This window comes from Puntigrus tetrazona, chromosome 9, assembly GCF_018831695.1.
Source record: "Puntigrus tetrazona isolate hp1 chromosome 9, ASM1883169v1, whole genome shotgun sequence".
Classification (NCBI taxonomy): domain Eukaryota; kingdom Metazoa; phylum Chordata; class Actinopteri; order Cypriniformes; family Cyprinidae; genus Puntigrus; species Puntigrus tetrazona.
Window position 1 is genome coordinate 9,653,655 of NC_056707.1, and position 23,053 is coordinate 9,676,707.

The 23,053-nt window shown below is 37.8% G+C and overlaps 2 protein-coding genes across 4 annotated transcripts; one reads left to right on the forward strand and one right to left on the reverse strand.

Annotated features, from left to right (window-relative positions):
* The first annotated feature begins 1 nt into the window (after position 1).
* prmt2 (protein arginine methyltransferase 2) lies at positions 2-4,721 on the forward strand. The gene is given in 10 exon segments (XM_043249505.1): positions 2-193; positions 462-635; positions 753-831; positions 834-913; positions 1,643-1,807; positions 2,102-2,277; positions 2,604-2,733; positions 2,823-2,959; positions 3,100-3,262; positions 3,353-4,721. Coding segments are annotated over 10 exon segments (1,251 nt in total). The 5' UTR covers positions 2-79; the 3' UTR covers positions 3,386-4,721.
* Positions 4,722-4,748: 27 nt separating this feature from the next.
* On the reverse strand, positions 4,749-15,868 carry ttf2 (transcription termination factor, RNA polymerase II). Of its 3 annotated transcripts, none has more exons than XM_043249501.1 (23): positions 15,626-15,868; positions 15,327-15,438; positions 15,086-15,172; positions 14,585-14,654; positions 13,539-14,498; positions 13,280-13,400; positions 12,474-12,653; positions 12,215-12,372; positions 11,708-11,789; positions 10,706-10,804; positions 10,406-10,556; positions 10,108-10,213; positions 9,797-9,978; positions 9,115-9,268; positions 8,815-8,906; positions 8,637-8,716; positions 7,756-7,892; positions 7,505-7,675; positions 7,086-7,138; positions 6,665-6,818; positions 6,444-6,526; positions 5,272-5,346; positions 4,749-5,068 (listed from the first exon to the last, which is right to left on the reverse strand). In XM_043249501.1, the coding sequence occupies exons 1-23, from the start codon at positions 15,651-15,653 to the stop codon at positions 4,924-4,926; spliced, it is 3,480 nt and encodes a 1,159-aa protein (XP_043105436.1). In that variant the 5' UTR covers positions 15,654-15,868; the 3' UTR covers positions 4,749-4,923. The 3 variants fall into 3 exon arrangements, with proteins under 3 accessions (XP_043105436.1, XP_043105438.1, XP_043105437.1); XM_043249503.1 differs by having other exon boundaries at positions 15,086-15,257; positions 15,626-15,642; XM_043249502.1 differs by lacking the exon at positions 15,086-15,172.
* Positions 15,869-23,053: the final 7,185 nt, after the last annotated feature.

Consider the following 23,053-nt stretch of genomic DNA (forward strand, 5'->3'; position numbering starts at 1 on the left):
CTTGGAGAAATTCAACAGCTCTGATATTGACACCTTTCTTAGTTGCAGAGATTTAATTCGCTTGCGTTTCGTGATTTGTATGCGTATAGCTCCGTTTTTACCTGCCGAAATGCTTGAAAATGACAGCAGTGATGGCCCTGAAGCAGAAGAGTATGTGGGACTTGCGGATTTTGTGGCTGAAGGAGATGAGCAGGTACGCGCTTACGTGCACACAATGATCGCCTTTCAAAATAAACACTAATTTGTGAGTGAATAAGCGAGTGAGGCGTTAAGAGAAACAGCCTTAGCGTTTTTGGGGATAGAAGACTGACCATATGACTTGGCTCATCAACATCTAACTTGGCCAATATTATTTGCCATTCAGTAGCTTTAGGCAGAGCCATTAAAAAACACACGCGTTTACAACATACGCGAATAAATAAATAAGCTTTTTTTTTTTTTTTTTTTTCTTTAACCGACAGCTTAGTTTCTCAGTTGGTGATAAATTGAAGGTCCACGACAGGAGTTCAGACTCGTGGTGGTGGGCTGAACTGCAGGGTAACTTTGGTTATGTCCCATCCAGCTATTTGCATCAAAGAGAGGATGAAGAAGATGCTTGGCAAGATGAAGAATACTTTGGCAACTATGGGACGTTAGTAAGTGCTAAAATGTTAAGCTTGTCTGTTTAAAACCCAATATCCATTAAAAGCGTGTGATTCTTCACGCAGAAGCAAAACGATGGATAACATGTATTATGTGCTTCCTGCTGTCAGAGGCTTCATCTGGAGATGCTGTCAGATAAACCCCGGACGGAAACATACAGACAGGTGATCCTGAGCAACAGGGCAGCCCTGAGGGGAAGGTGGTCATGGACTTGGGCTGCGGGACAGGGGTTATCAGCCTCTTCTGCGCCCGTCTGGCACAGCCTGCTGCGGTGAGATTAACTAAATATTGATTTTGTCAAATGCATATAGAAATGTATCTAATGACATTTCTGTTGACATTTGTAACATGATGGTTGTTTAGATCTATACTGTAATGCAAATAGGCTTCTAATTCTGAAAGCAGTTTCAATGTTTTTGCAGCTGGTTTACTAAAGAAGTAAAGCAGAAACTTACCTGTAGCATAGTCACAGTCCCTGGCTAATTACTTTATTCTTTCATTTAATCGTGGTATTTATCTTTTTTTTTTTTTTTTTCAATATATTTTATTGGGTTTTTCTGAACATTAGAACAAGACATCTAACCATCTAAACATCACATCAAGACAAAACTCAAGGGCAACAAACAAAATTTACAAAAATAAACTAATTACTTAATTTAAAAAATAAATAAATTAAATAAATAAAATAAAAACAAATAAATTAAATTAATGAAATTACACATATATATACACACACAGAAAAATGGTTAATACAGGTTATAATCAGCTGGTATTTATCATTTAATCCAAATCATTATATAGAATAATTTTAGGGGGTTCTTAAAGTAAAATCAAAGCTATGCCTTTAATGGGGACCGTGGTCTTGAAGGTTCATTGAGTTCAAGTGGTCTAAAATATCTAGTAAAATAAAAAAACAATCCATGTTAAATTATTTGACCTAAATAAAATGTATGCACATTTAATTAAAAAAAGCAAAAATTTGTGTATTTTGTTCCTGTAGGTATATGCTGTGGAGGCCAGCTCAATGGCAGAACACACTGAGGAGCTAGTGAGGCAGAACGGCTGTGACGGAGTCGTGACGGTGTTTCAGGACAGAGCTGAGAATCTCTCTCTGCCCGGGAAAGTGGACGTTCTGGTGTCAGAGTGGATGGGCAACTGCCTTCTGGTATGAACATGGATGCTACGGCATATTTTCACACACAAAAATCAACTTCACAGAGCACAGTAAGTCTGTTAAGTGGATAAATAATGTCACATTTCTCTAGGAAATATGACATTGCAATTCTATGTTTAAATCCTCTTGAAATATCCATTTTTATGAGTGTAAAGCTTTGCCTTTTTTTGGATCATGTCTAGTTTTTAAGTCCGTTTTACATTTCTTGTACGGTACTTTGATTTCGATGTCTGTTGTTTTTAAATGTGCTTTATAAACAAAACCCAACAAAAAAATGTTTCTCAGTTTGAGTATATGGTGGAGTCAGTGTTGCTGGCACGTGATCGCTGGCTGAAGGAGGGTGGCATGATGTGGCCTTCCTCCGCCTGTCTGATGCTCGTCCCTTGCCAGGCCCTCTCTGACTACAGGCAAAAGATGGAGTTCTGGGAGAAACCGTATGGCCTAGACTTCAGCTACCTACAGTGAGGCATTTCATATTAGTATACAGCTCTTTAGGACCTAACTGTAGTGGTGCCATTGTATTATGTAAAATAAAAAATATAGGATATTTGATAAGTGATGCTTAAAAGATAAAGTTATTGTTAGGCTTTGTGGTTGTCAAATGGTAGGGGAACATTTATTTATGAATGTTTATATTTGATGCGATGGCCTACACCTGTGTTCGTACATCCACTAATAATCAATTTGGGACCATTTGGTTAACAGCTTAACATTTTATCAGCTATATGCATCACCGGTAACAACACAGATAAGTCTGTAAAATGTACTAATTTATACTGTTTCGTAGGTCACTTGCACAGAAGGAGTTCTTCTCCAAGCCTAAATTTAGCCATCATCTCTTACCCGAGGATTGTTTGTCCACACCAGCCGATGTTATCACTCTTGACATGGTCACAATACAGGTCTCAGACTTAGAGGTGGGCCCTGATGTTAAAATTTGGGTTGGATGAAATAACCGTTATGCTAACGCATGCTAACTACATTTCCTTTCCTCACTTCTGTTCAGAGACTCAAAGGAGAGTTTAGTTTCAGTGTTGAGAAGTCAGGCGCGTTTCATGGCTTCACTGCCTGGTTCAGTGCGCATTTCCAGAGTTTGGAAGAGGATGGACCATCACTGGAGTTGAACACCGGGCCATTTTCAGAGTATGATGCTTGCATAGAAAATAACCAAATAAGCATGCATGATAGCATACTTCATATTCACGCTACAATTTCAGTTTGCTGGAAAATCTGTGTGGAAATTTAGAATTTTTTGATCTTTAAACAGTGCCTTTTTTTCCCAGGATCACTCACTGGAAACAGACTCTCTTTATGTTGGATACACCAGTGACAGTTGAGGAAGGGGACATTATTGCGGGGTCCATACGTCTGCAGAGAAATCCAATATGGAGACGTCACTTGTCAATCACATTTTCATGGAACATAAATAACACAGAAGGTCCTGAGGTGAGTTTCTACATATATAATTTCTTCTCCTCAAAATCAGTCTCATTACTTGTTTTTCATTAGTTGTGCTTTATCTGGATATTTTTGCAGTTCCAGACAAAGTGCTTTCCGATGTGGAGGTGACCCTAAGACCCATCCATGAACCTTATTTCTTTTTGCCGTTGTACAATCTTTAGTGCACAATGCATCACACTACAAATCTTCACCTGAGATTTTCAGATTTTTTTAGCTAGATCGAAAAAAACTGACAAGACTAAAGTATAATTCATAAATATTTGCTTGGTTTTTTTGTTTTATTTAAAAAAATTCAGAAAAGATGGATTTTGTGCACAAGTGAATAATTTGACATTTGTCGGTATTTTTTAATAAAGCAATAAGCATGATAGTTTAACATGGATGTTATGTGAGGGGAGGTAGTTTTCAGTCAGGCTTGCATTCTTGTGTGAGTTCATGACTGCTTACTCTCACTGACTGCACGTGCTAATTCCAAGCAAGAGCTCAAATGTGGGACTGCAACATTTGTTACACTGCACCTGATGCTGTCTTGATGATGTTATCTGATGATGTACAGCAGTACCTCTTTTCTCGTTGTCTGGCATTTACAAAGGGTTCAGAAACTCAGTAAGAGTATGTTTTTTTTGGTCAAATCCTACCGTTATTAGCTGCCTTGAGTTTAGATAGATTGTACACTTGTCGTTCCACTTACTTTATTACTGGCGTGTCTTCAGTCTAATTTTGGTTTTCATCAGAGAGCTCTGCAAACTCGAACCCTTCTCACAACGCTGTTTGTCTGATCAAGACCCACAAGGAGGGATGTGCAGAGCTCCTCGGGGACAATAATTTCTGAATCATAGACTAATGCTGAAAATTCAGCTTTGAAATAAATGATTAAAATAGTATAAATGTATATTAAAAAGGAAAAAAAACTATTCACAATAATAATTGAATTTGAAATTGAATTTGAAATTTGAATTTAATGTTAAGTAATAATATTTCACAATAGCAATAATATTTCATATTTCACAATATTAGCTACTAAGCTACTGACACTAGCTTTGTGGAAGAATTTTTTTTTCCATCCTATATAGGTATAGGAAAGAACCATATGACTTTAGAGCCTTTGGTTTCTGAATTGATTGCAATATCAGTCAATCGAGCAAAATACCTCAGACTGACAGATATGTAAAAACAAATTTTCTGACTTTTGAGCAAGTAGTTACTGTTTTGTAATAATTATGTTAATTTGAATTCAAATACATTTTGTTTTATTAACCACAGCATTGTTGCTATTTGCTGGAGAAGGGCACTTTTGAATAATTTTGAAAGAGGTCTTGTGTCCCCAAAGCCTTCTGTGTGTGCTTGGCCCTTATGTTTCTTGTCTAGCTTAGTTTGTGTAACCTCGCCTCACTAGGTGAGTGTGCTCATGTAAAAATAAAATTCAGCAAGGAACTGAGGTTTTAAAAAAAAAAATGTAACATGACAGTTGTATGGTGACAAACTTTAAATTTATTCAATATAAACATTACCCAAAAAGTCTTTGATTTCATGAAATACAATCATTGATCTTCCTAGTAATACAATACAGCATACATAACAGCAACAAAAGTAGATAAAATGATGGTTTTGTATATTAATATTAGTTTTATGGCACAAAAAGCACATCACACACCGAAGATGACCCTGAGATCTGCCAGAGACAGTTTAGTGAATGAGGATCCAGTTCCAGACAAGACTTTCTGAGCCAGTTCCTTCTTCTTCTCCTGTAGTGAAGAGATCTTGTCCTCCACTGTCCCATCACACACAAACCTGTGGGAAGATAACACCCAAACAGTCTTACGGCTAATGCTTCTTCGCTTGAATTGAAAATATACCAGATTCCATATTACCTCAAAATCTTTAATAAAGGTTTTTTTTCTCATTCGTGTAGTTGTTTGCCTGTTATCAAGAATCACTACTTGACCTTGTAACTATCTGTCTATAACTGAATACAAGCAACATCAGATCCTCACCTGTGAATTGTAACATCCCGTGATTGTCCCACCCTATAGATACGATCACAGGCCTGGTCCTCTAGTGCTGGATTCCTGTGAATTAATGCCCAGTTGTTAAACACATCCACTTAATCTCGCTGAGGCGCTCCACTCGCAAATCAGTTTGGAGTGTGAACCAAAGCAGTTAACATTGGCATTTTATAAAATAGACTGATGGTGTAACCATCATTCAAGCATTTAAACGAGATTAAGATAATAAAGATAAAAGATTTTCTGTGTAACACTGCAATTTTGGTAACACCATATTCAAAGGTGTCTATAATACAGAGTAATAACCTAGTAAGTACTCAGTAGTACCCATTGTACGTAAAACAAAATGTACTTAACATGTAACTAAGTTATGGAACAGTTTATACCTACATTTTGCAAGTATGCACATGTAATAGACTCTTTTTTACAAATGTGTAACAGTAGCAGCCTGTTACACAGCTACTTATGGAACCAAAATATTGTCACATATGTGTTACAGACTTTATAATTACTCTATGTACTATGTACAAATTCCAAGTACATAGACACAAGCTACTTAAAACAAAGGTTAAGTATTTAAGGTGTACAGTATAGATACACGAAGCACACTTCTCTAGCTGCACCTTAATTTGATTTAACTTATTAGTACACAGTTTAAATACATGTAATATCATTCTAATTAAATTAGAATTAAATAACAGAATTAAGTATAAGATCAAGTATAAGTAGCTGTCTAACAAACTGTCTATTAAATGTGTAATACATAATTATACATTGTTACAAACTGTAATTACAGGCCATTTCATAATGTTGTTGCATGTAAAATACATTTTAATGCATGCTAATACAATGGGTACTACTAAGTACCTAATTAGGTACTAGCTAATTACTCTCTATTATGATACCTTAAAACAAAGTATTACCCAAGTACCTCATGCCCGTGTAATATTATGTAAGACTACATAATGTCTACAATATGTCTAGCACAGAGGTTCTCAACTCCAGTACTGGGTAATGTCTATGTCTTTGTAATGTTCTGTAAGTACATTTTGTTTTATGTACTTTAAGTACTTACTAAGAAATTACTCTGTATTATGGACACCTTAAAATAAAGCGTTAACTACATTTTCATTAAGTGCAGAACCTGTGAAGTGGCTCACCAGTGCATGTCAATGAGAAACAGATGATTCCCTCCAATCAGATTGATTCCCACACCTCCAGCACACAGAGACACCAGCATCACCTGCAATATCAAGGCCAACAATGATCATATCCCTCATTCCTCAACGAACAGCGAAGCAGTAAACACATTATCAGGCCGTGAATTTACAGACGTTCAACAAATCATACAATGAATGAAATGTGAAGGAATGCCATATACCTGTGGTCCTTTAGGGTTAGTGTTGAACTCCTCCACTAGGTCCATTCTGCGTTTAGGGTTGACAGTGCCATCGACTACTGCAAACTTCAGACCCATTTTCTCCAAGTGAACAGCAACAATATTCAGCATGCTGGTCCACTGAGACACAATCACACTGCAAAGCAGGGTTCAAAACGCAAAAATTACAAACTGGTTTTAGGAATTTCAATATAGTGCATGGACTGTTTAATTAGATTAAACAACAAAGGCATAGTGTGGAAAACTAGTATTCTAACGACTTTTACCTCAGTGGGAAATTTACACTCTTATATTTATAACAGAACCAGGAGATACTTTTGGAACCTGGATAAGACCCATATGGAGATATGAAGATATTTAAAGGTTTTATCATTGACTAAAACGGAAACTTCAGTTGACATACCTTTTTTGGTCTTTCTTCCTAATTTCTCTCAACTCTGTCAGAATGGCTGAAATCTGAAATAAATGAATAAATAATAACATCACCTTCACATGCACCTTTTTCTGACCAAGTCGGTCTACCATGTTGAAAATTGTGGGTGCCACTTCCACTGAGGCAATATGCATTCAAAATGACAAACAAATAATTTAAAATAGCTGTGTTCCATTCTTCCTGATTTTCTTCTCTTCTGTTTTTTTATATTGAATTAGAAATGACCATTTCTTTCACAGATTTTGCATGGCACTTTAAAACAAAATGGTCACTCCCCCTGAAGTTACTCAAATAGTTTGCTCAAAACGTTATTGGGGTGTAGAAAAAAAGGTGCATATTGGGGGAAAAAAAAAATGCATACAGCAAGGTGCAAGAAGATATATGTTCACCTTAGTGCTTTCACGAGTGTCCTTGAACAGCTTAGAGGAGAAGCGGCTGCCGTTGAGGGACACAGTGTCTTTAGGGTCAGAGTCTGAGGGCTCAGACAGAGACAGAGCACACAGTTGCTCTTCTAGAGACAGAGCTACACCATCCCCCTGCAGCTCCGATTGATCCAGAGTCTAGAAAAACAAATCATACACACTTTGTCAGTACATGAAAGTGCGCAATAAGCGTGTGTGACACAAAGAGGGAACGTCACCTTCTTGAGCAGAGACAGATGGCAGCAGCACTGCCTGAGACGCAGCAGCAGTGACAGGATGTGGATGGTGCTGGAGGCCTGAGGCTGCTGAGAGGAAGACAGCGGTTCCTGCTGAGACATCCCAAACTCTCGGGCAACTGAGACACAAACAAGCGCTTTATCACTTTCTTTCGCTGCACTGGTAAATGAACAGTCCCACACGAGTCCTAAACTTCACTCACTGGCCAGTGCATTAGGTCAGTTTGAAGGCTGCACCCTTTGACGAATGCAAGCTTGGGGCCAGGACTACAAAGGTCAAACCGAGCTTTAACACAGACCGTCAAGCACAGAGGTTCTCTCCAGTAATGGGAACCCATTGCTCTGCACATTTATCTGATACACTCAGTTCAGTTTGTGAATCTCACTCAACATATGAAATATATGGTTTAACCGACTTTGTACATGGCGAGTGGATTGATCTGAATAGGTCAGAAACTGCTGATTTACTGGGGTTCACCACACAACCACTTTTATGGTTTGGCCAAAAAAAAAGTCCAAAGAGTAGTGCTGATGTAATGGTGTAATTGGGCTTTGTGAAGGATTTAATAAATATGTGAAGTATATTTGACCCTTTGGGGCTTGTCATAAAAAGGTGTATGTACACTGGGAGCACATGTCAGCTTTAGCGAGAAAATTATTTACATTCAATAAACAGACTACTGTAATGAATCTGAGGAAAAAAAAGATCAGTTTATTTAGTGAGAAAGGAAGCTGGAAGGCTACACAAAGATTAAGTGGTTAATCTTCACAGGATTTAAACACACTTTTAGAACATAAAACTAAAACTTAAGAATTGAAAACATGAGACTTTCATTTATAGTATGGGGTGCAAGACTGCTTACCTTTTTCAAAAGGATTACTACTATCCCCCTTTTTAGTGTTTCCTTCCTCATGTCTCTTAAGATAGTTCTGCAGTGTGGACCTGAGGAGAAAAAAAGAGACAGGACAATCACACCACGCATGCAAAAAATGGAAATTACTTAATACACAAACAGATGGATGTTCAGTGAGATGATATACCTGGATTGTGCAAACACAACATCATATACAGCCTGTTCATCTTCAGACAGCTTCAACCTGTGAACCTCACACGTCCGATCAGGCAGAGACACCTAAAACAAAAGCACAGATGTTTCAGGATCCCTTTGATTACATTTCCGTAAAATGGTGTCATTTGTGATTACGGACAACTTTTAATATTAATTTACAGACCTAGAGGGCACAATTTAAAATATCCCTGATTTTGCCAGCTTTTCAGTCCTTTAGGTTTGTAATCACTTCATATCTATGAGATATACACATTAAAACTTGTGTATGTACCAGTGGTTTTCCAGAAGAGTCCAGCTGATCTTTGGTCCTGCGAAGCAGCAGAGTTCTGGTGAGGATGTTCAATCTCTCTCCTCCTCTCTTTGAGCCATTATCCACCTGAGTCTTCCACAGCTTATACTCGTCAAATGGGGAGCATCTCAGAAACCTGCAGAGCATGTACAAAGAAAAAGTAAATAAATCACTATAACAGAGTTATTAAAGCATTGTGCTGAAGAGTATTTGCATTTTCAAGGCAGCAGATACAGGAAAAATGTTTAAGTGCTGTCTGGCTATATCCAAATACTTCTTCATATGAAACACATTAAGTGGGGTCTGTTGAATTTAGGTCACAGATGTAAACTTATTGAGCACAGTGCATGGTCCATCACATGTTAGATATCTGAGAAAATGCAAGAACAGATAAAATCTATACCTTGAATTGAATTTTACTTTGGATGAAATGCCAAATGCTTAAAAATACAATATAGAGTTTAGATAAGGACTGTAAGCATCAAAAGGCATGTTTTTTTTCTCTCCAAGATACAAAAAAAACAAAATGGATTTGAATGTCAAAAATATTTTTTGCTGCCTTATGCCCATAATGTTATTGTTCAATTTGTGGTGTATTTGTGATGCGTCTTGAATAGCAAGAAATTGTTCAGTCTGAAAGACTTTTGTGGCAAACCGATCGTACTTGAGCAGTGAATACATATCCAGCAGGTTGTTCTGAATTGGGGTTCCAGTGACAGCCCAGCGGGATCGGGCCCGCAGCTTACACACCGCCATGGATGTCTGGACTTTTGGGTTCTTAATGTTGTGAGCTTCATCGAGAATCACACGTGCCCAGGCAACACGTAACAGAGGCATGTCTGTGGCCTAAGACGAGAAGAAAATTACTTCTTTAAAAAAACATTCCAGCGGTGCTCGGACGACAAAACATGTCCAGGCCTTCAAAATCTCAGTTAATTAAATGAATCATTCAGATGTTGAGATCACTATTCATACCACATGATCAGAGTCCTTAGAGGGTTTCTCTGCATCCTCCTTCTGCACTGGGATCTCTTTAGACACCAGACTGTACGTGGTGATCACAACATCATGCTCAGCAAGGCTAGTGGAGGCACAGATTGGAAAGATGACAAGTTAAGCAAGATGACAAGCAAAAGAAAAAGGGAGAGACACAAATAGACAAACCAAAACTATGAACGATTCCCAAAACTCTGTACAGTGACCATAAAAAGTATTTGGACACTTATAAAATGCTGTAGCATATTAAAAAGATCAATGTAAGTGTATGGCCTACATGCTCAAACTCCTCTGTCGGTTGGGGCCATGGTACAAATACACACTGAGGCGGCTACTCTTCACACGCTTGTCAATTTCTTTCTTCCAGTGATGTACCAGAGAAGCAGGACAGATGATCAACGTCCCCTGGGAAGGCACTATGGTTGAATCTGATGATGGTAATTATGACAAAATCTTTCATTTGTTATTGTACACAACAGCATATAAACATGGTGGAAAGCTCTAATCAGATAAAACATGAACATATACAGACAAATTGAAGATCTAATACTGCAATCTATTAATTAGTGATGGATACCATTTTTAGAGATCCATTCCTCCAGTTTTTCATCCTTCTTTTTCTGAGACAGAATGAGGGAGATCATTGTGAGAGTCTTTCCCAGGCCCATGTCATCAGCTAAACGAAAAAAAAATAAATAAAGAATACACTTCAGAAATAAAAGGCACATATGTTTTTCAAATGTTGTCTCTGTTATTGTTATTTATTGTTCCAAGACTTCTGATGCGAAAGCCTCTAAAAGCCACAACTGTCAAAATTTAGATAACAATATTGAGTGAATGATTTCTGCATATAGTTTTGCAAATACTTTAATTTCAAACCAGCTAAATTCCAGCCTCGGTCCAGTCAAAAGAACAGTGCATAGACGAAAACCTATACATAGCCCAGATACCCGATACAAATGTTAATTTTGAAGATAAAAATCAGATTGACTTCTCAAGTCTTCTTATGTGCGTGTGTGCATACCATTTGCACTTTGGACAGACTTGTAACTTCTTTCAAATTAAATATATTGAGAAGAAGGTCTAAAACCAAAAACCAAAAAAACTACTTTCAGATTTAATCATTCTAGCATGAAAGGGTTAAAAACTGGATGTAATTACATATGTACTTAATTTCAATAATTAAATTTTTATGTACACTGTTGACCCATACCTTACACCTTAACCCACCCCTAAACCTACATATACCACCAAACCTGTCCCAAACCTCACCCGCATCCACCTCAATAGAAGCAAAAGTGTTTTACATTACAATGTGAACTACATTGTACTTATGTGTAGTTAAGGCCACCTAATATAAAGTGAGACCAACAGTTTTTAATCTTAACTTGAATTAATATTTAGTATCCACTCATTTGTTACGCAAGTGTTTGTATAATAAAGTGGATGTTGCCAAACTCTCCGAAATTCATACTGGAGCCAGTTATAATATATTTTATTCTCTCTCTCTCTCTCTCATATATATATATATGTGTGTGTGTGTGTGTGTGTGTGTGTGTGGGGGTGTTTTATTTATTACCCAAAATTCCCCCACACGGTTTCTGTGTTTCTCTCCACAGCAGCCAAGCCAAAGCTCTCCTCTGATGTGGCAACAGCTCCACCTTGTGAAGTACAAAACACAGTGCCACAGTCACCTCACTTGACATCTTTTATACAACCTAACTAAAACAGTATACTTTAACTATCTATTCAACAATTTATTCCACAAAAAAAAAAAAGTTTAATTAATTTGATGAATTAAAAAAAAACATAACTTCTTATATAAGTGGCAGGTCTACTAGTTTGCATTTAGACTTACATAATTACACATTTACACAATATTTATTTTACAGCCCAAGATCTATAATTATCACTGTGATAATCATCACATTTTCAAATTCCATCCTGCAATTAAATATTTTACATTCCTGCTCATGAGGTATTCACTTTTACTCCTTGACAGTACAGCAGTATAATGCAATTTATTTAAATTTGAATATGTTGGCATTATAATATATAGGCAACTTTAGAGCCTGAACTGGCTTACTTTGATTCCTTTAGGATCTGGTGCCTCAGTGTCTTCTGTAGGGCAGGACTCCAGCGAGTTGTGCAGATGGTCGATGGCTTCAGTGGTGGCATTGCGGACTGCCAGCAGTCTGTTCTCAGTCATCCTGCCACCATAGAAAGCCTGGCTCTGGGGATTCACTACACAGATATCGGCCAAATCAGTACATCAATACACTAACCAATGAAATGGGCACAGGAAGCACCATTTTACAGGAGAAGAATGAGATCAAACATTATACCTCCAAACATCTGGGAGTAGCCTTGGCTCAGGTTCAGACCCAGTGAGTTGCTAGAGGGTTCCTTCATCATGGGAGCTGAAGCTGTGGGCAGAAGGATGGTGCTTCCAGGACGACTGAATGGGTTTGAATGGTTGTGTGCTGATTTATGCTCGGCCTCTGATTTATCTTTATCCTGGGACTCTATATTTAAACAGAGAGATGATTCATTTAAAACTACTTCAATATTTGCTCGGTATGAGGGTATTATTACATTTATTGAGCTCTAAAAAATTATTAATTCATAAACATCAGTGTGTTTAGGAAGCATATTGCAATCTGAACAAATCCTCAAAATATTATTGTTACTAACATTTATACATTCACACATTGATTGGGGACATTCATTGAGTAGCTTGTGCTCACCAAAGCTGCATTTATTTTACACAAAATGCAGTAAAAGAGCAGGATCATGAAATATTATTTCTAGCCTTCAGTGTCACATGATTCATCAGAAATCATTCTAATAAGCTGCTCAAGAAACACTGTAAATTGTGCCGTTGAATTTTTTTTTTTTTTTTTTTTTTTTTTTTTACAGGACTCTTGTAGGAATAAAAAGCTCAGAAGAACAGTATTTAATTTTAATATTTAAACCTTTTTGTGTCTTTGTCACTTTTTTATTCTTGCAGAATAAATGCATATTTAAAAAAAATGGTAGTGCCTCTCCAGAAAACAACAAAATACATTTTTATTGGGTAAATAAAAACATGTTCATAATAAAAGAGGTACATTCAAGTCACTTATAAAATACTAAATAACTTATATCTTACCAAAGACAGAACCTGCAGTCAGGCTCAGAGACTCCAGAGCCTCTTCTAGCTCCTTCACCTGACTCTTCAAACGCTCTCCTTTATCTGGCAGAGCTGACACATTCACCACTGAAAGAGTGGCCTAGAACAGATAGAGCACATACAGAGGGACAAAAAGCGAGTCATAAATGTTAAACATAACAAGCTTAATCATATTTGTAATACATCATATTCCTAACACTATCTGTATGTAACAAGAAAACAGCTAAGGATGAGTAACCTTCTTCTGCTTGAGCTGGGCCGTGAGATGGCTGTGCAGGGCCCTAGGGTCCTCAGACTGCCCCTGGCCTTTAGAAGCAGTCTGGAAACCAGGATAAGAGGTAAGTGTTTTCTGAACAGGTGCAGCTGGAGTCGGACCACTCTTCTGGGTGGGAGGCTGTACCGACACCAGCTGAACATCATCCTCCTCATCACTCCATTCACCGAACCGCGCCATGCCTTTCTGGTCCTTATCCTGGACTGTCTTCTGAACATTAAGTGCTTTGGGTTTTTCAGAAACTGGCAGATCCTGTGATGCGGAGCATGAGGGTAAGCTGCTCTTGCTCTGCAGGCTTTGAGCTTTATCTGTAACCGTTTTTGAATTAGCAGTGCTTTGCTTGTTTGAGTGGTCATCCTTTGTTTCGTTCTCTTCTGAAACTTTCTTATCACATCCCGTTGAACCCTTTGAAGGGCTTTGTGCAGAGCCGCCTGTTTTTGTAGGCTTCGTCTCCTGCCGGTGTTTGAGGCTGGTCTCAGATTCACTCTGTCCTGGTATACTTTCATTCACACAGTTTGGACTCTCAGGACATGCCCCGTCCTCTGCTGTGTTCCTCAGTCTCTCATCATCAGACGTTCTCTTCTTTATCTTCATCCCAGTGGGAAGTTTCTTGTTCCTCCAAGACTCTGAGTCTTTCCCCTCTCTGTCCAACCCGCTTTCACCATCTGACCCATTCTTGTTATTCCTTTCAGTCTCTGTTGTCTTGGAACGCCCTTCTTTCTTTTTAGCACTACTATCCTTTTTACCGTTCACATGTTTATCATCACCATTTATCTCTCCCTTATCCTTTTCAGCCTCTGGATCCCTCTTGCGTTCTGAAGATTTGTCCGGTTTTGTCTTGACTTTGAAAGGGTTTCTGACAGGAGTGAAGCTTGAGGATTGAAGATCTTTCTCTGACAAATCAGTGCTTTTCTCAGAGTCTTTCTGCAAGAAGGTAGCAGTGAATTGTAACTGATCGAGTGGACAAATATGCCAATAATTTTTAAATATTTTAGATAATACATGTGTACCTCTTTCCACGGAACGCAACCACACCACTTCTGTCCTTCAGATTTTCCAAGCGTACAGCGATAAAACAACCTGATTATGAAAGAAATAAAGTATAAACATTATTTTACTCAAAAATATGATGTATGGTTATAAATCAACAAACTGATCAATAGGATGATTATTCAAATCCTGGATGTCTTAATACAGACTGTGAGATTTAGGTGCTTTCCATTACATTGTACCAGTGAACTTAAGCAAACCAATGAACTTGTGATTTCCACAATATGACAGGTACAACACAAACAAGTCATATTTGCTTGTTGCATTGTACAATAAAGTCTTATTTTTTACACCGGAGCTTCTCAAGCTTCATTTACTTCATTAAGAAGACCATTGCATGCACTTTTATTGTTATTATGAATAATAGTAGTTCATCGCCCCCTATTGGTCTCTACTGGGCCCGTGCTTCCCAACACTATGCTTTTTTTATTCTCACAGCAGACATACAGTGTAACCCTTACTTGTACTTGTCCTGTTTTTCATTGTATATTAGTGTTTGAAGTTCAACCATGACGTCCTCATGCTGAAGGCAGTGAGATGGTGGGATCCTGAAAAGCATGGATGAACTCAGAGCACCGGCTCATGCACATTTCATTTAAATGAGCAAAATCACTCAGTCTATGTCCAACGTGGCTATAAGCACAGTAAAAATAAATCAATTATTAGTTATCATAATGCGTGTATGGAGGTGTGTACACTCACTCTGTAGACAGTGTGAAGTTGCAGGGTGTTGCATCACGCGCAGTACACATATAAAAACTTTTGCCCTTATTCGGTCCTTCCTTTACACCGGTCTTCAGTAAGCACGTACTGCCTGAATGACACAAGTACAATTAGCCCTTTGTCTATGTCTTAAATAAACAAAAAAAAATCTGTTCTTTCACAGTCACGCCTCTGAAGCTGGAGCTAACGTTACACGGCCTGAACACAAACGTCTTACAGAATAAAACCGCTCAGTGGCGACACTTCTGTGTCTGAATAAAAGAGAATACGCCGCTTACCGTGTATTTCACACGGGACTCTTTCCATTTTACGACGGCGCCCTGTTTCTGTTAAATTACCGGCTTCACTTTCACTATGCACACAAATACCCGCCGCTGTCGCAGGCTTGATGACGCAACCTGCACTGTAGCCAATAAATGTTTACTGAGACTACTGTACTGACGTTCTGCACCAGTAACAATAAAGGAGTAACTGTGGTACTCTGAAGAAAGCTGTTCTTACAAAGGTAAGTTTTGTACACGTACGTTGCCCTAAACTGACCTAATATATCAATTCCAAAGGGTCTTCAAACTCTAGCTATTCCAGCAGGAGGAGCCATGGGCGCAGGAATGGTTTTGTTCTGACCGTGATTCATCTTGACCGTGAGACGCTGACCATGAATCACAGGAAAATCAAACGCCTGATGAAAGATTTCCATAAAAATATGTCCAATCATATTTTGCTTCAAAGAAAATCATCTCCCAGTACGCTTGTAGAAAAAAAGAAAGTAGGCTGTAACTACCCAAAAAGTATCTTCAAATGATCTTCATCCAGATGTCTTTAGAAAATCTTTTCACAGAGATCCTTTTATTAGAGGCTCAGTCCTGATAGTCCTTTTTTTAATTGCTCCTACATCATTATCCATATTGCGACTCTTTCTTTCTTCCTTTTTCTTTCTTTCTGTAGGTACAATTAAAACATAAATAAATATCATCGTTCCAATTGTTCAAAAATAAAATAATAAAATAAAATACCTGTTAATGAAGATTGTGAATCTTTTTAGGACGTTTATCTAGTTCATTAGAACATGACTGCAGTTATCAATGTGTCCTCCAGACAGTATTCTTGATTTTCAAGCCAGCATTTTTGTATTATGTATAAACAATGAGGCGTCTGAAGTCTCGTATTCTCATGAGTGTAGAAACTCCTCAGATGAAGAAGCACACGCTGACAATACAAATTAAAGCATCTGCTCGGCTTGCACTTCGTCTGAAGCTGGATTCTTCTAACCAGTCAGGTAGCTATCGTCTCTTTAAAGATTTGTGAAATTATGTATAATGCCATCTGGAGCAGCAATATTTCTTAGCTTCATGAAAAGGACACATGAGGACGAGTGCTACTCATCTCAAGGATGACTAAAGTGAAGTGAAAACCCAACAGTAACGCAGTTATCAATTGCTAAACCCACACACAGAGATACATGCATAGTGACATCTGGGATAGGCCTTTAAGTGTTATTGTACGATAGGTGTGGACTGCTAGGAATCGCTAACTCTCAGAATATTGTTGACGGCAACTAAATGCTGGCCTGCTAGCCTGAGACCGTACTCAAGGGCAACACAAACACATAAACAGAACTCTCTGCGTGTAGCTAAACTGCTGGTGATGACACAGTGACGAAATTGTTGTATTTAGGCAGGCAGTCTGTTTGTGCTTCGCTTTGGGAGTCAGATGCTCCCAGAAAGAACAGGAAAATGACAAGTACAAAAACACAGTTTAGCTTACAGCTACTGTACTGCGGGACCACGAGCGCCAGCGCAACAACAACAACTGCCTCTTTAAATCCAAACACGTCCCTGAAGTTTGAGCCGGTCACAGAATGTTTGGCAGAAGTTAGCCAAGTGTATGTTAGTCAATGAATTATTGATTATGTGGGATTGCAGCCACCGTAGCCCTGCCCCATAATGCTACGGGTGCTCGATGAGAGTGAAACGAATTCAAGTTTCCACGTCTAAGCGTGACAGCGAGCACCCCCCACCGCCACATCCACATATACATGACCCGCGGCCGCTCGGAGTGTGAGGTAACACGTTTATTAAGAATGTGATCCGCTCATGAGCGCAGACAGCACCGTCAGTGAGGGATAATCCTGTTAGGGAGAGTGGCAAGTGCTCTCAGCTTCTCTGTGCTTAGCTCCTCACTCATTGCTTCCCTGAGGTACCGCAGCCCTGGAGGAGCACAGGCTGCACTGAATTGTTGGCTTCGACTCTGGGGAGCGCATGAGAGACAGGACAAAACGAGAGTGTGTAAATCAGGATATTAAAGCATTACATTCCCCTTAAAACAGCAGCCGCCCAAGCTCCAGGTTGAAATCCTTTCTGTATACGGTGTATTATTTACACGTTATAATAAAATTTCACACTTTTTGCTGATTTTTACATGTTGACCCACTTTGCTACACTTTTCCTCATTTCCATATCTGACACTCACGACACTTTTGTGTTTTTGCTTTGACTCCGTAATTAAAAATGCATCATGCAAGTTACGCATCCTGTTCGAAAGTGATATTTATGGAACGCGTGCGCATCCTTAAATAAAGGTTAAAATTATATTTTGTTTTAGAACCGGTACTGGCTTAGATGAAATGTAGCTTTCTCTTGAGCTGAGAAAAGAGGTTTATATAGAGACAAACGAAAAAAGAAACTGCTGAATTGCTGTTGACAACTCGGCTTCATCATTTTTTGTTTTTATTGACGGAACCAGGAAATTAGAATATGCTCAAAAATATGAAATAAACAGATGATTGTGTATTCAGACAGCTGAGGCACAAACTGTAGTCGCTTCAGTATTTGCCTCAGCAAATACTAGTGACTATTGGTAATTCCTTCAGCCTTATGGAACTAGTTCGGCATGTATTATTAAGACATTTAATCTAAGCAATGACTTCAGAAATATTTATAGTAGTATTATAGAATTCATTAAGACTCTTAACAACAGCGATCAGTAGATTTATTATAAGCACATTATCTTATTCACATTCATTCAAATTTACCCAGTCCCAGAAGAGCAAGTAAATAGAGCTCAGCTTATTAGTTTGCTGTTGTGACAACATTTAATGTAGAAACATAACTTCAGTTTGTGCCAGCAGTGTAAAATGAACCACAAACAACATTACAGAAGAACTGATAAACATGCACTGATTGAATATCGCACACCATGCAGAGTATGAGAAGTATCTTACTCAGGTATGCTAGCAAGCTCAAACCTAATGGCTTATCTCTTTATAGCGTGCCAGCCTTCAGTGTCTGAAAATATTAGCATTTTTGGCCATATACCCAGGTAACCAGCTAGTTAGCTTATCGGGAAATTGTTCACCCATAATGGAAATTCTGAAATCATTATTTTGAACATTAAAGTTTGTTGGTAACCAAACAGTTGCCAGTAGCCACTGACCTCTATTACGAAAAAAAAAATACAGTGGATGTTAATGGCTATAGCCCTATAAATCAGCTTGGCCATTGCTGGGAGACCAGCCAACCACCTACTGTAGGCTGCCTTAAGGCTTTTTTTTTTTTTCAGCAGAGAGAGGCAAATTAAACTATAACACATAAAAGGGTTTTCTGTTTTTGGTCTCTAATACATGTAATACTTTTCTTCAGCCGCTTACTTTGGCCTCCTCTGGTGAAAATCACAGGGTTAGCAGTGTACCTGTAAAGGGTAGCTAAAGTGCCTAATGACAGCAATTTTGCTGAAGAAAGGCATTTCTTTCTTGAGAACACCACTAATTAGGATCCGTGAGAATGTAAATCAATTCAAATCCGAGCATTTCAAGTGATGTTTTTTTCAGAAGTGAACTCTCAGAAGGGTTTGTGCGAATATGCTTTCTTCTTCATGAGTACCTGGAAGCTGAGGTTAGTGGAGACCACTGTGATGTACAGAAATCAATGAAATTGGTGCGAAAACAAATCTAAATGACCTCGCTTTCGCTCTAATGAAACCCTTCATTTACATAACACTTAACACAACAGTAGCTAACTGAAAACTGGATTTAATGGGGAGGTTAATAATGAAACCCTTCGGCACAATCTAAAACACGTCAAGCAGCAAAACTAGATGGTAGGAACATTCCCTCTGTAAACAATAACAACTAAACTAAACACTTGCTCTGAGGCAAATGAATACTCACCTGAAATGCTTCAGATTTCACATTGCCTGGAACCAGAGCTCATTAAAGCGGTGCAAGGCCCCCATAGAAAACCACACATTTTAAAGCTCATCTATTATGGATGGCTGTAGATTGTGGCGAGAGTTGAGTGCTCAGCAACCGAGCAAAATCAGAGAACATAAAGACAGCAGTTGCTTGATGTTTAGCGGTAACTGTAGCATAGCTGATAACATGTAAGACATGTTTAGTCATAGCTTACACTCAGCTATGAATTTGAATAATCTCCACATACTGTTATTTAGCGTAAAATTAACACTTGTTTAAACTATTTGGTGATTTTGGTTTTTGTTTACAGTTAAAAAACATAATAATATTGAGAAATAAATGTTGTCAATATATGATTAAACTGCTTTCATAAAACAGTATAACTATAGAAGCATGTCTATAAGATGCATGTTCTGCTCATCTATATGATATTAAGACACTGTTGCTTTGTTTTTCAGTGTATCTAGGCCTATCAGACAACTCGACCTTGCGTCTGAAGAAGACAAAATAACTACCTGAATTTCCTGTAAACATAAACCCACACTCGCTCGCACATCCGCTCTACTTTAATCCATCTTGGTGATTTCTGATGTGGTCTGTCTGAAACATGACCCTGGCTCTGGATGTTATTGAAGAATGCATCCCAAAGCCCAGAACCATGTTTCATTGCAATCCTACAGAGGCGTGGTGTCTGTTCTCCTCTTTGACGCTTTTTTGTTATATTACAAATGACACAAAGGTACACACCTGTGGCACAGGTTTGCTTTCATCAGAAAGTAATTCCCGTTCCATTCAGGGCTTTCATAGGTCCTGTGACACAAAGCACAGGTGGTGGTGTCAGCAAATTGATTCGACACTGTTCAGACAGGTAATGTAATGAAGGGTAGCGGGGAGACTGTATTTACAAATTCTCAGAGCAGTTTCTCCTGCAGAACCACAAATGGGAAACACAATCCGACATACATCATGGAGTGAGAGAAGTATTAATATTCATGAGCTGAATGGAGTTTTAGCCGGCGAGTCAGGATGAGTTATGATAGGTGTGATGTGATTTGGTCCTGGCCCCTGGTGGTCACGCCATGCTTGGTTAGCAGACAGGACAGAAAAAAGCGGACAGGACCATCTATCCCGTATGACAACCTCTTGCTACTCACATCAGGCCATCACAAACACACACACACACACACACACACACACAAAAAAGACATGTTAATCATCATTCATACACACCACTGCTTCATAAATTGAGCAAAATATGTTTTAAAAACACCCACCCCAAACGATGCAAATTAAAATAATAAGTTTGGCGCTCGTATGAACGTATGAATGTAGCTTAAAGACCCCATTAAATTAAAATGAGAAATATATATATATATATATATATATATATATATATATATATATATATATATATATATATATATATATATATATTTCTAATTTTAATTTAATATATATATATATATATATATATATTTTTTTTTTTTTTTTCCCTTGAATTGTGCTGAATTGTGTTCATTAATATGAGCAGTCTAACTTATCACTGCATCTTTGGCCTTGCTCTTGAAAATTCACCTGCATTAATATGCAAGTTGTTCATTTCGTTCTGATGTAAATTTCAGTGTTTTCTAAATGTAAACAGGTTTTAAGACCCGTTCACACCAAACACAATAGCTATAAAGATAGTTCTAAAAAACGTTTTTAATATTAATGAATTAGTAATTTACCTAAAATTGCGCAAATATATTTAAACTGTCACATACTACCTGCACAACTACTCAACAAAAAGGAGAGGTCAATATTGCCTGTGTGACTGCATTTATACATTCAGTAATTGTTGATAGAACAAACTATATGCAAAACCGGATGCTGGTGTAATATATTAAGCTGTGTATAATTCATAACAGCATCTCGGCTGAAAAACGCTGCACATAAATGTATTCTTATATTTTCATGAAACTTTCAAGAATGAGGGCAAATGTGTGCAGCGACTGAAGAAAACATTACTGATTACTTTGATTCACTGATTCATACATTTGTAAATGTCATATTTAATTTTATGTTATACATACACTGTAAAATGTAATTACATCTTTTTTTTCCCCCTTCACCATATCAATGCAAAGCGCTCAGCAGTTCTTCATGGCCTTCCGTACATCCTTGGAGAAGAAGCCACTTTTTTTTTTTTACAACAGCAATTTTGAATTTAACAGGAATTGTAATATTGCTGTTTCTTTTTTTTTTTAGGACTGTGAATGTGACACACCCCATATTTCCATCAGGATACTGTGATATCAGAAGACAGCCGGGATTCCCCACAAGCACTGCATTTGGAGGCTTTCGGACGCCGCTCTCATCTTGGACGGAGTAATCTTCAGATTGCACAGAAGTTTAAACTTTTCAACTGTTACCTGACAGGTAACTTTGTTTTTAAACGTTAAAGTTGTTCTTAAAACTTAAAAGCAATGTTATTTCTAAACTTTTTAATTATAATTATTAATTGAAGCACTGGTAAAGGGATAGCTCACCAGGGCATCTAAAATGTAGGTGACTTTATTTCTTCAGTTGAACACAAAGAATTTTAAAGGGTTACTGCATCCTAAAATTAAAAACTTGTCATTAATCACTTGTTTTACTCTCAAAGACTGTGAACCTACTGATTTGCTTAATATGACTAATAGACTGCAACAGTTTGAATAAAAAAAAAAAAAAAAAAAAAAAAAAAACTTTGTTCATGTTTACTGAAAGAAACTAAGCAGATAAACATCACATTTTTATTTTTAGGCGAACAATCCCTTTAAGACTTTTAGTCAAGTTAGTGTTGATTATTTTAAAAGGTCTCCTGTTCAGTTTCAGGTCAAAGATTGTCAAGCAGTCAGGATCCTTTTTTTAGCTGCACTTTTTAGTTGCTTTATGAGATTAACATGAGTAACAATGTGTTTTTGTTTGTCAAGAAGTGTTGATGCTAGATTTAAAAAACTGTTGATAAAGTTTTGTGACTTTTGTCACATTTGAGTTTGGTATACTGTAGTACCTGAAGAGATTTAATATATAATAAACAATGTAAAAACCCAAGTTCAGTTGTTGCTTTTTGTCTTAACTTATTTTTTTACATTAGATTGAAGTATGACTTGGATATATGTGCTGTTTAAATACTCTCTAGAATTAATATATACTATTTTCTTTTTTATGGGATGCCACAATTTTTTTGACAACATTTGACCAATTAGTACTTTTTGAAGCCTGTTAAAACAAATGCATCCATCAGAAGCCTATATGAAATGTTTCACGTCATCAAGCACCATGCAGACTGCTGTAATTTGCAATTACAGAATATCACAAAACATTAGGTAAACAAAGAACAAAAGGATGTCTCCATCCAGACATCCTAATTTAGACAGACAGATGCTCAGACTGGCTACTGTCCACCATTAAATCTGGTCTGTGAGCAGCTGGAAGGGACAGCAGCTCTCAATGCGAGTCCTCCGCCTGCTCTGGAGGTTAACAAGCTCTGGCC

Coding starts and splice junctions, on each gene's coding strand:
- ttf2 (XM_043249501.1), bottom strand. CDS start 15,653: ATGGAAAGAGTCCCGTGTGAAATACACG. Junction 14,499..14,584: donor GTTGCGTTCCGTGGAAAGAG/GTACACATGTAT, acceptor ACCTTCTTGCAG/AAAGACTCTGAGAAAAGCAC. Junction 9,979..10,107: donor CTAAGGACTCTGATCATGTG/GTATGAATAGTG, acceptor TTCTCGTCTTAG/GCCACAGACATGCCTCTGTT.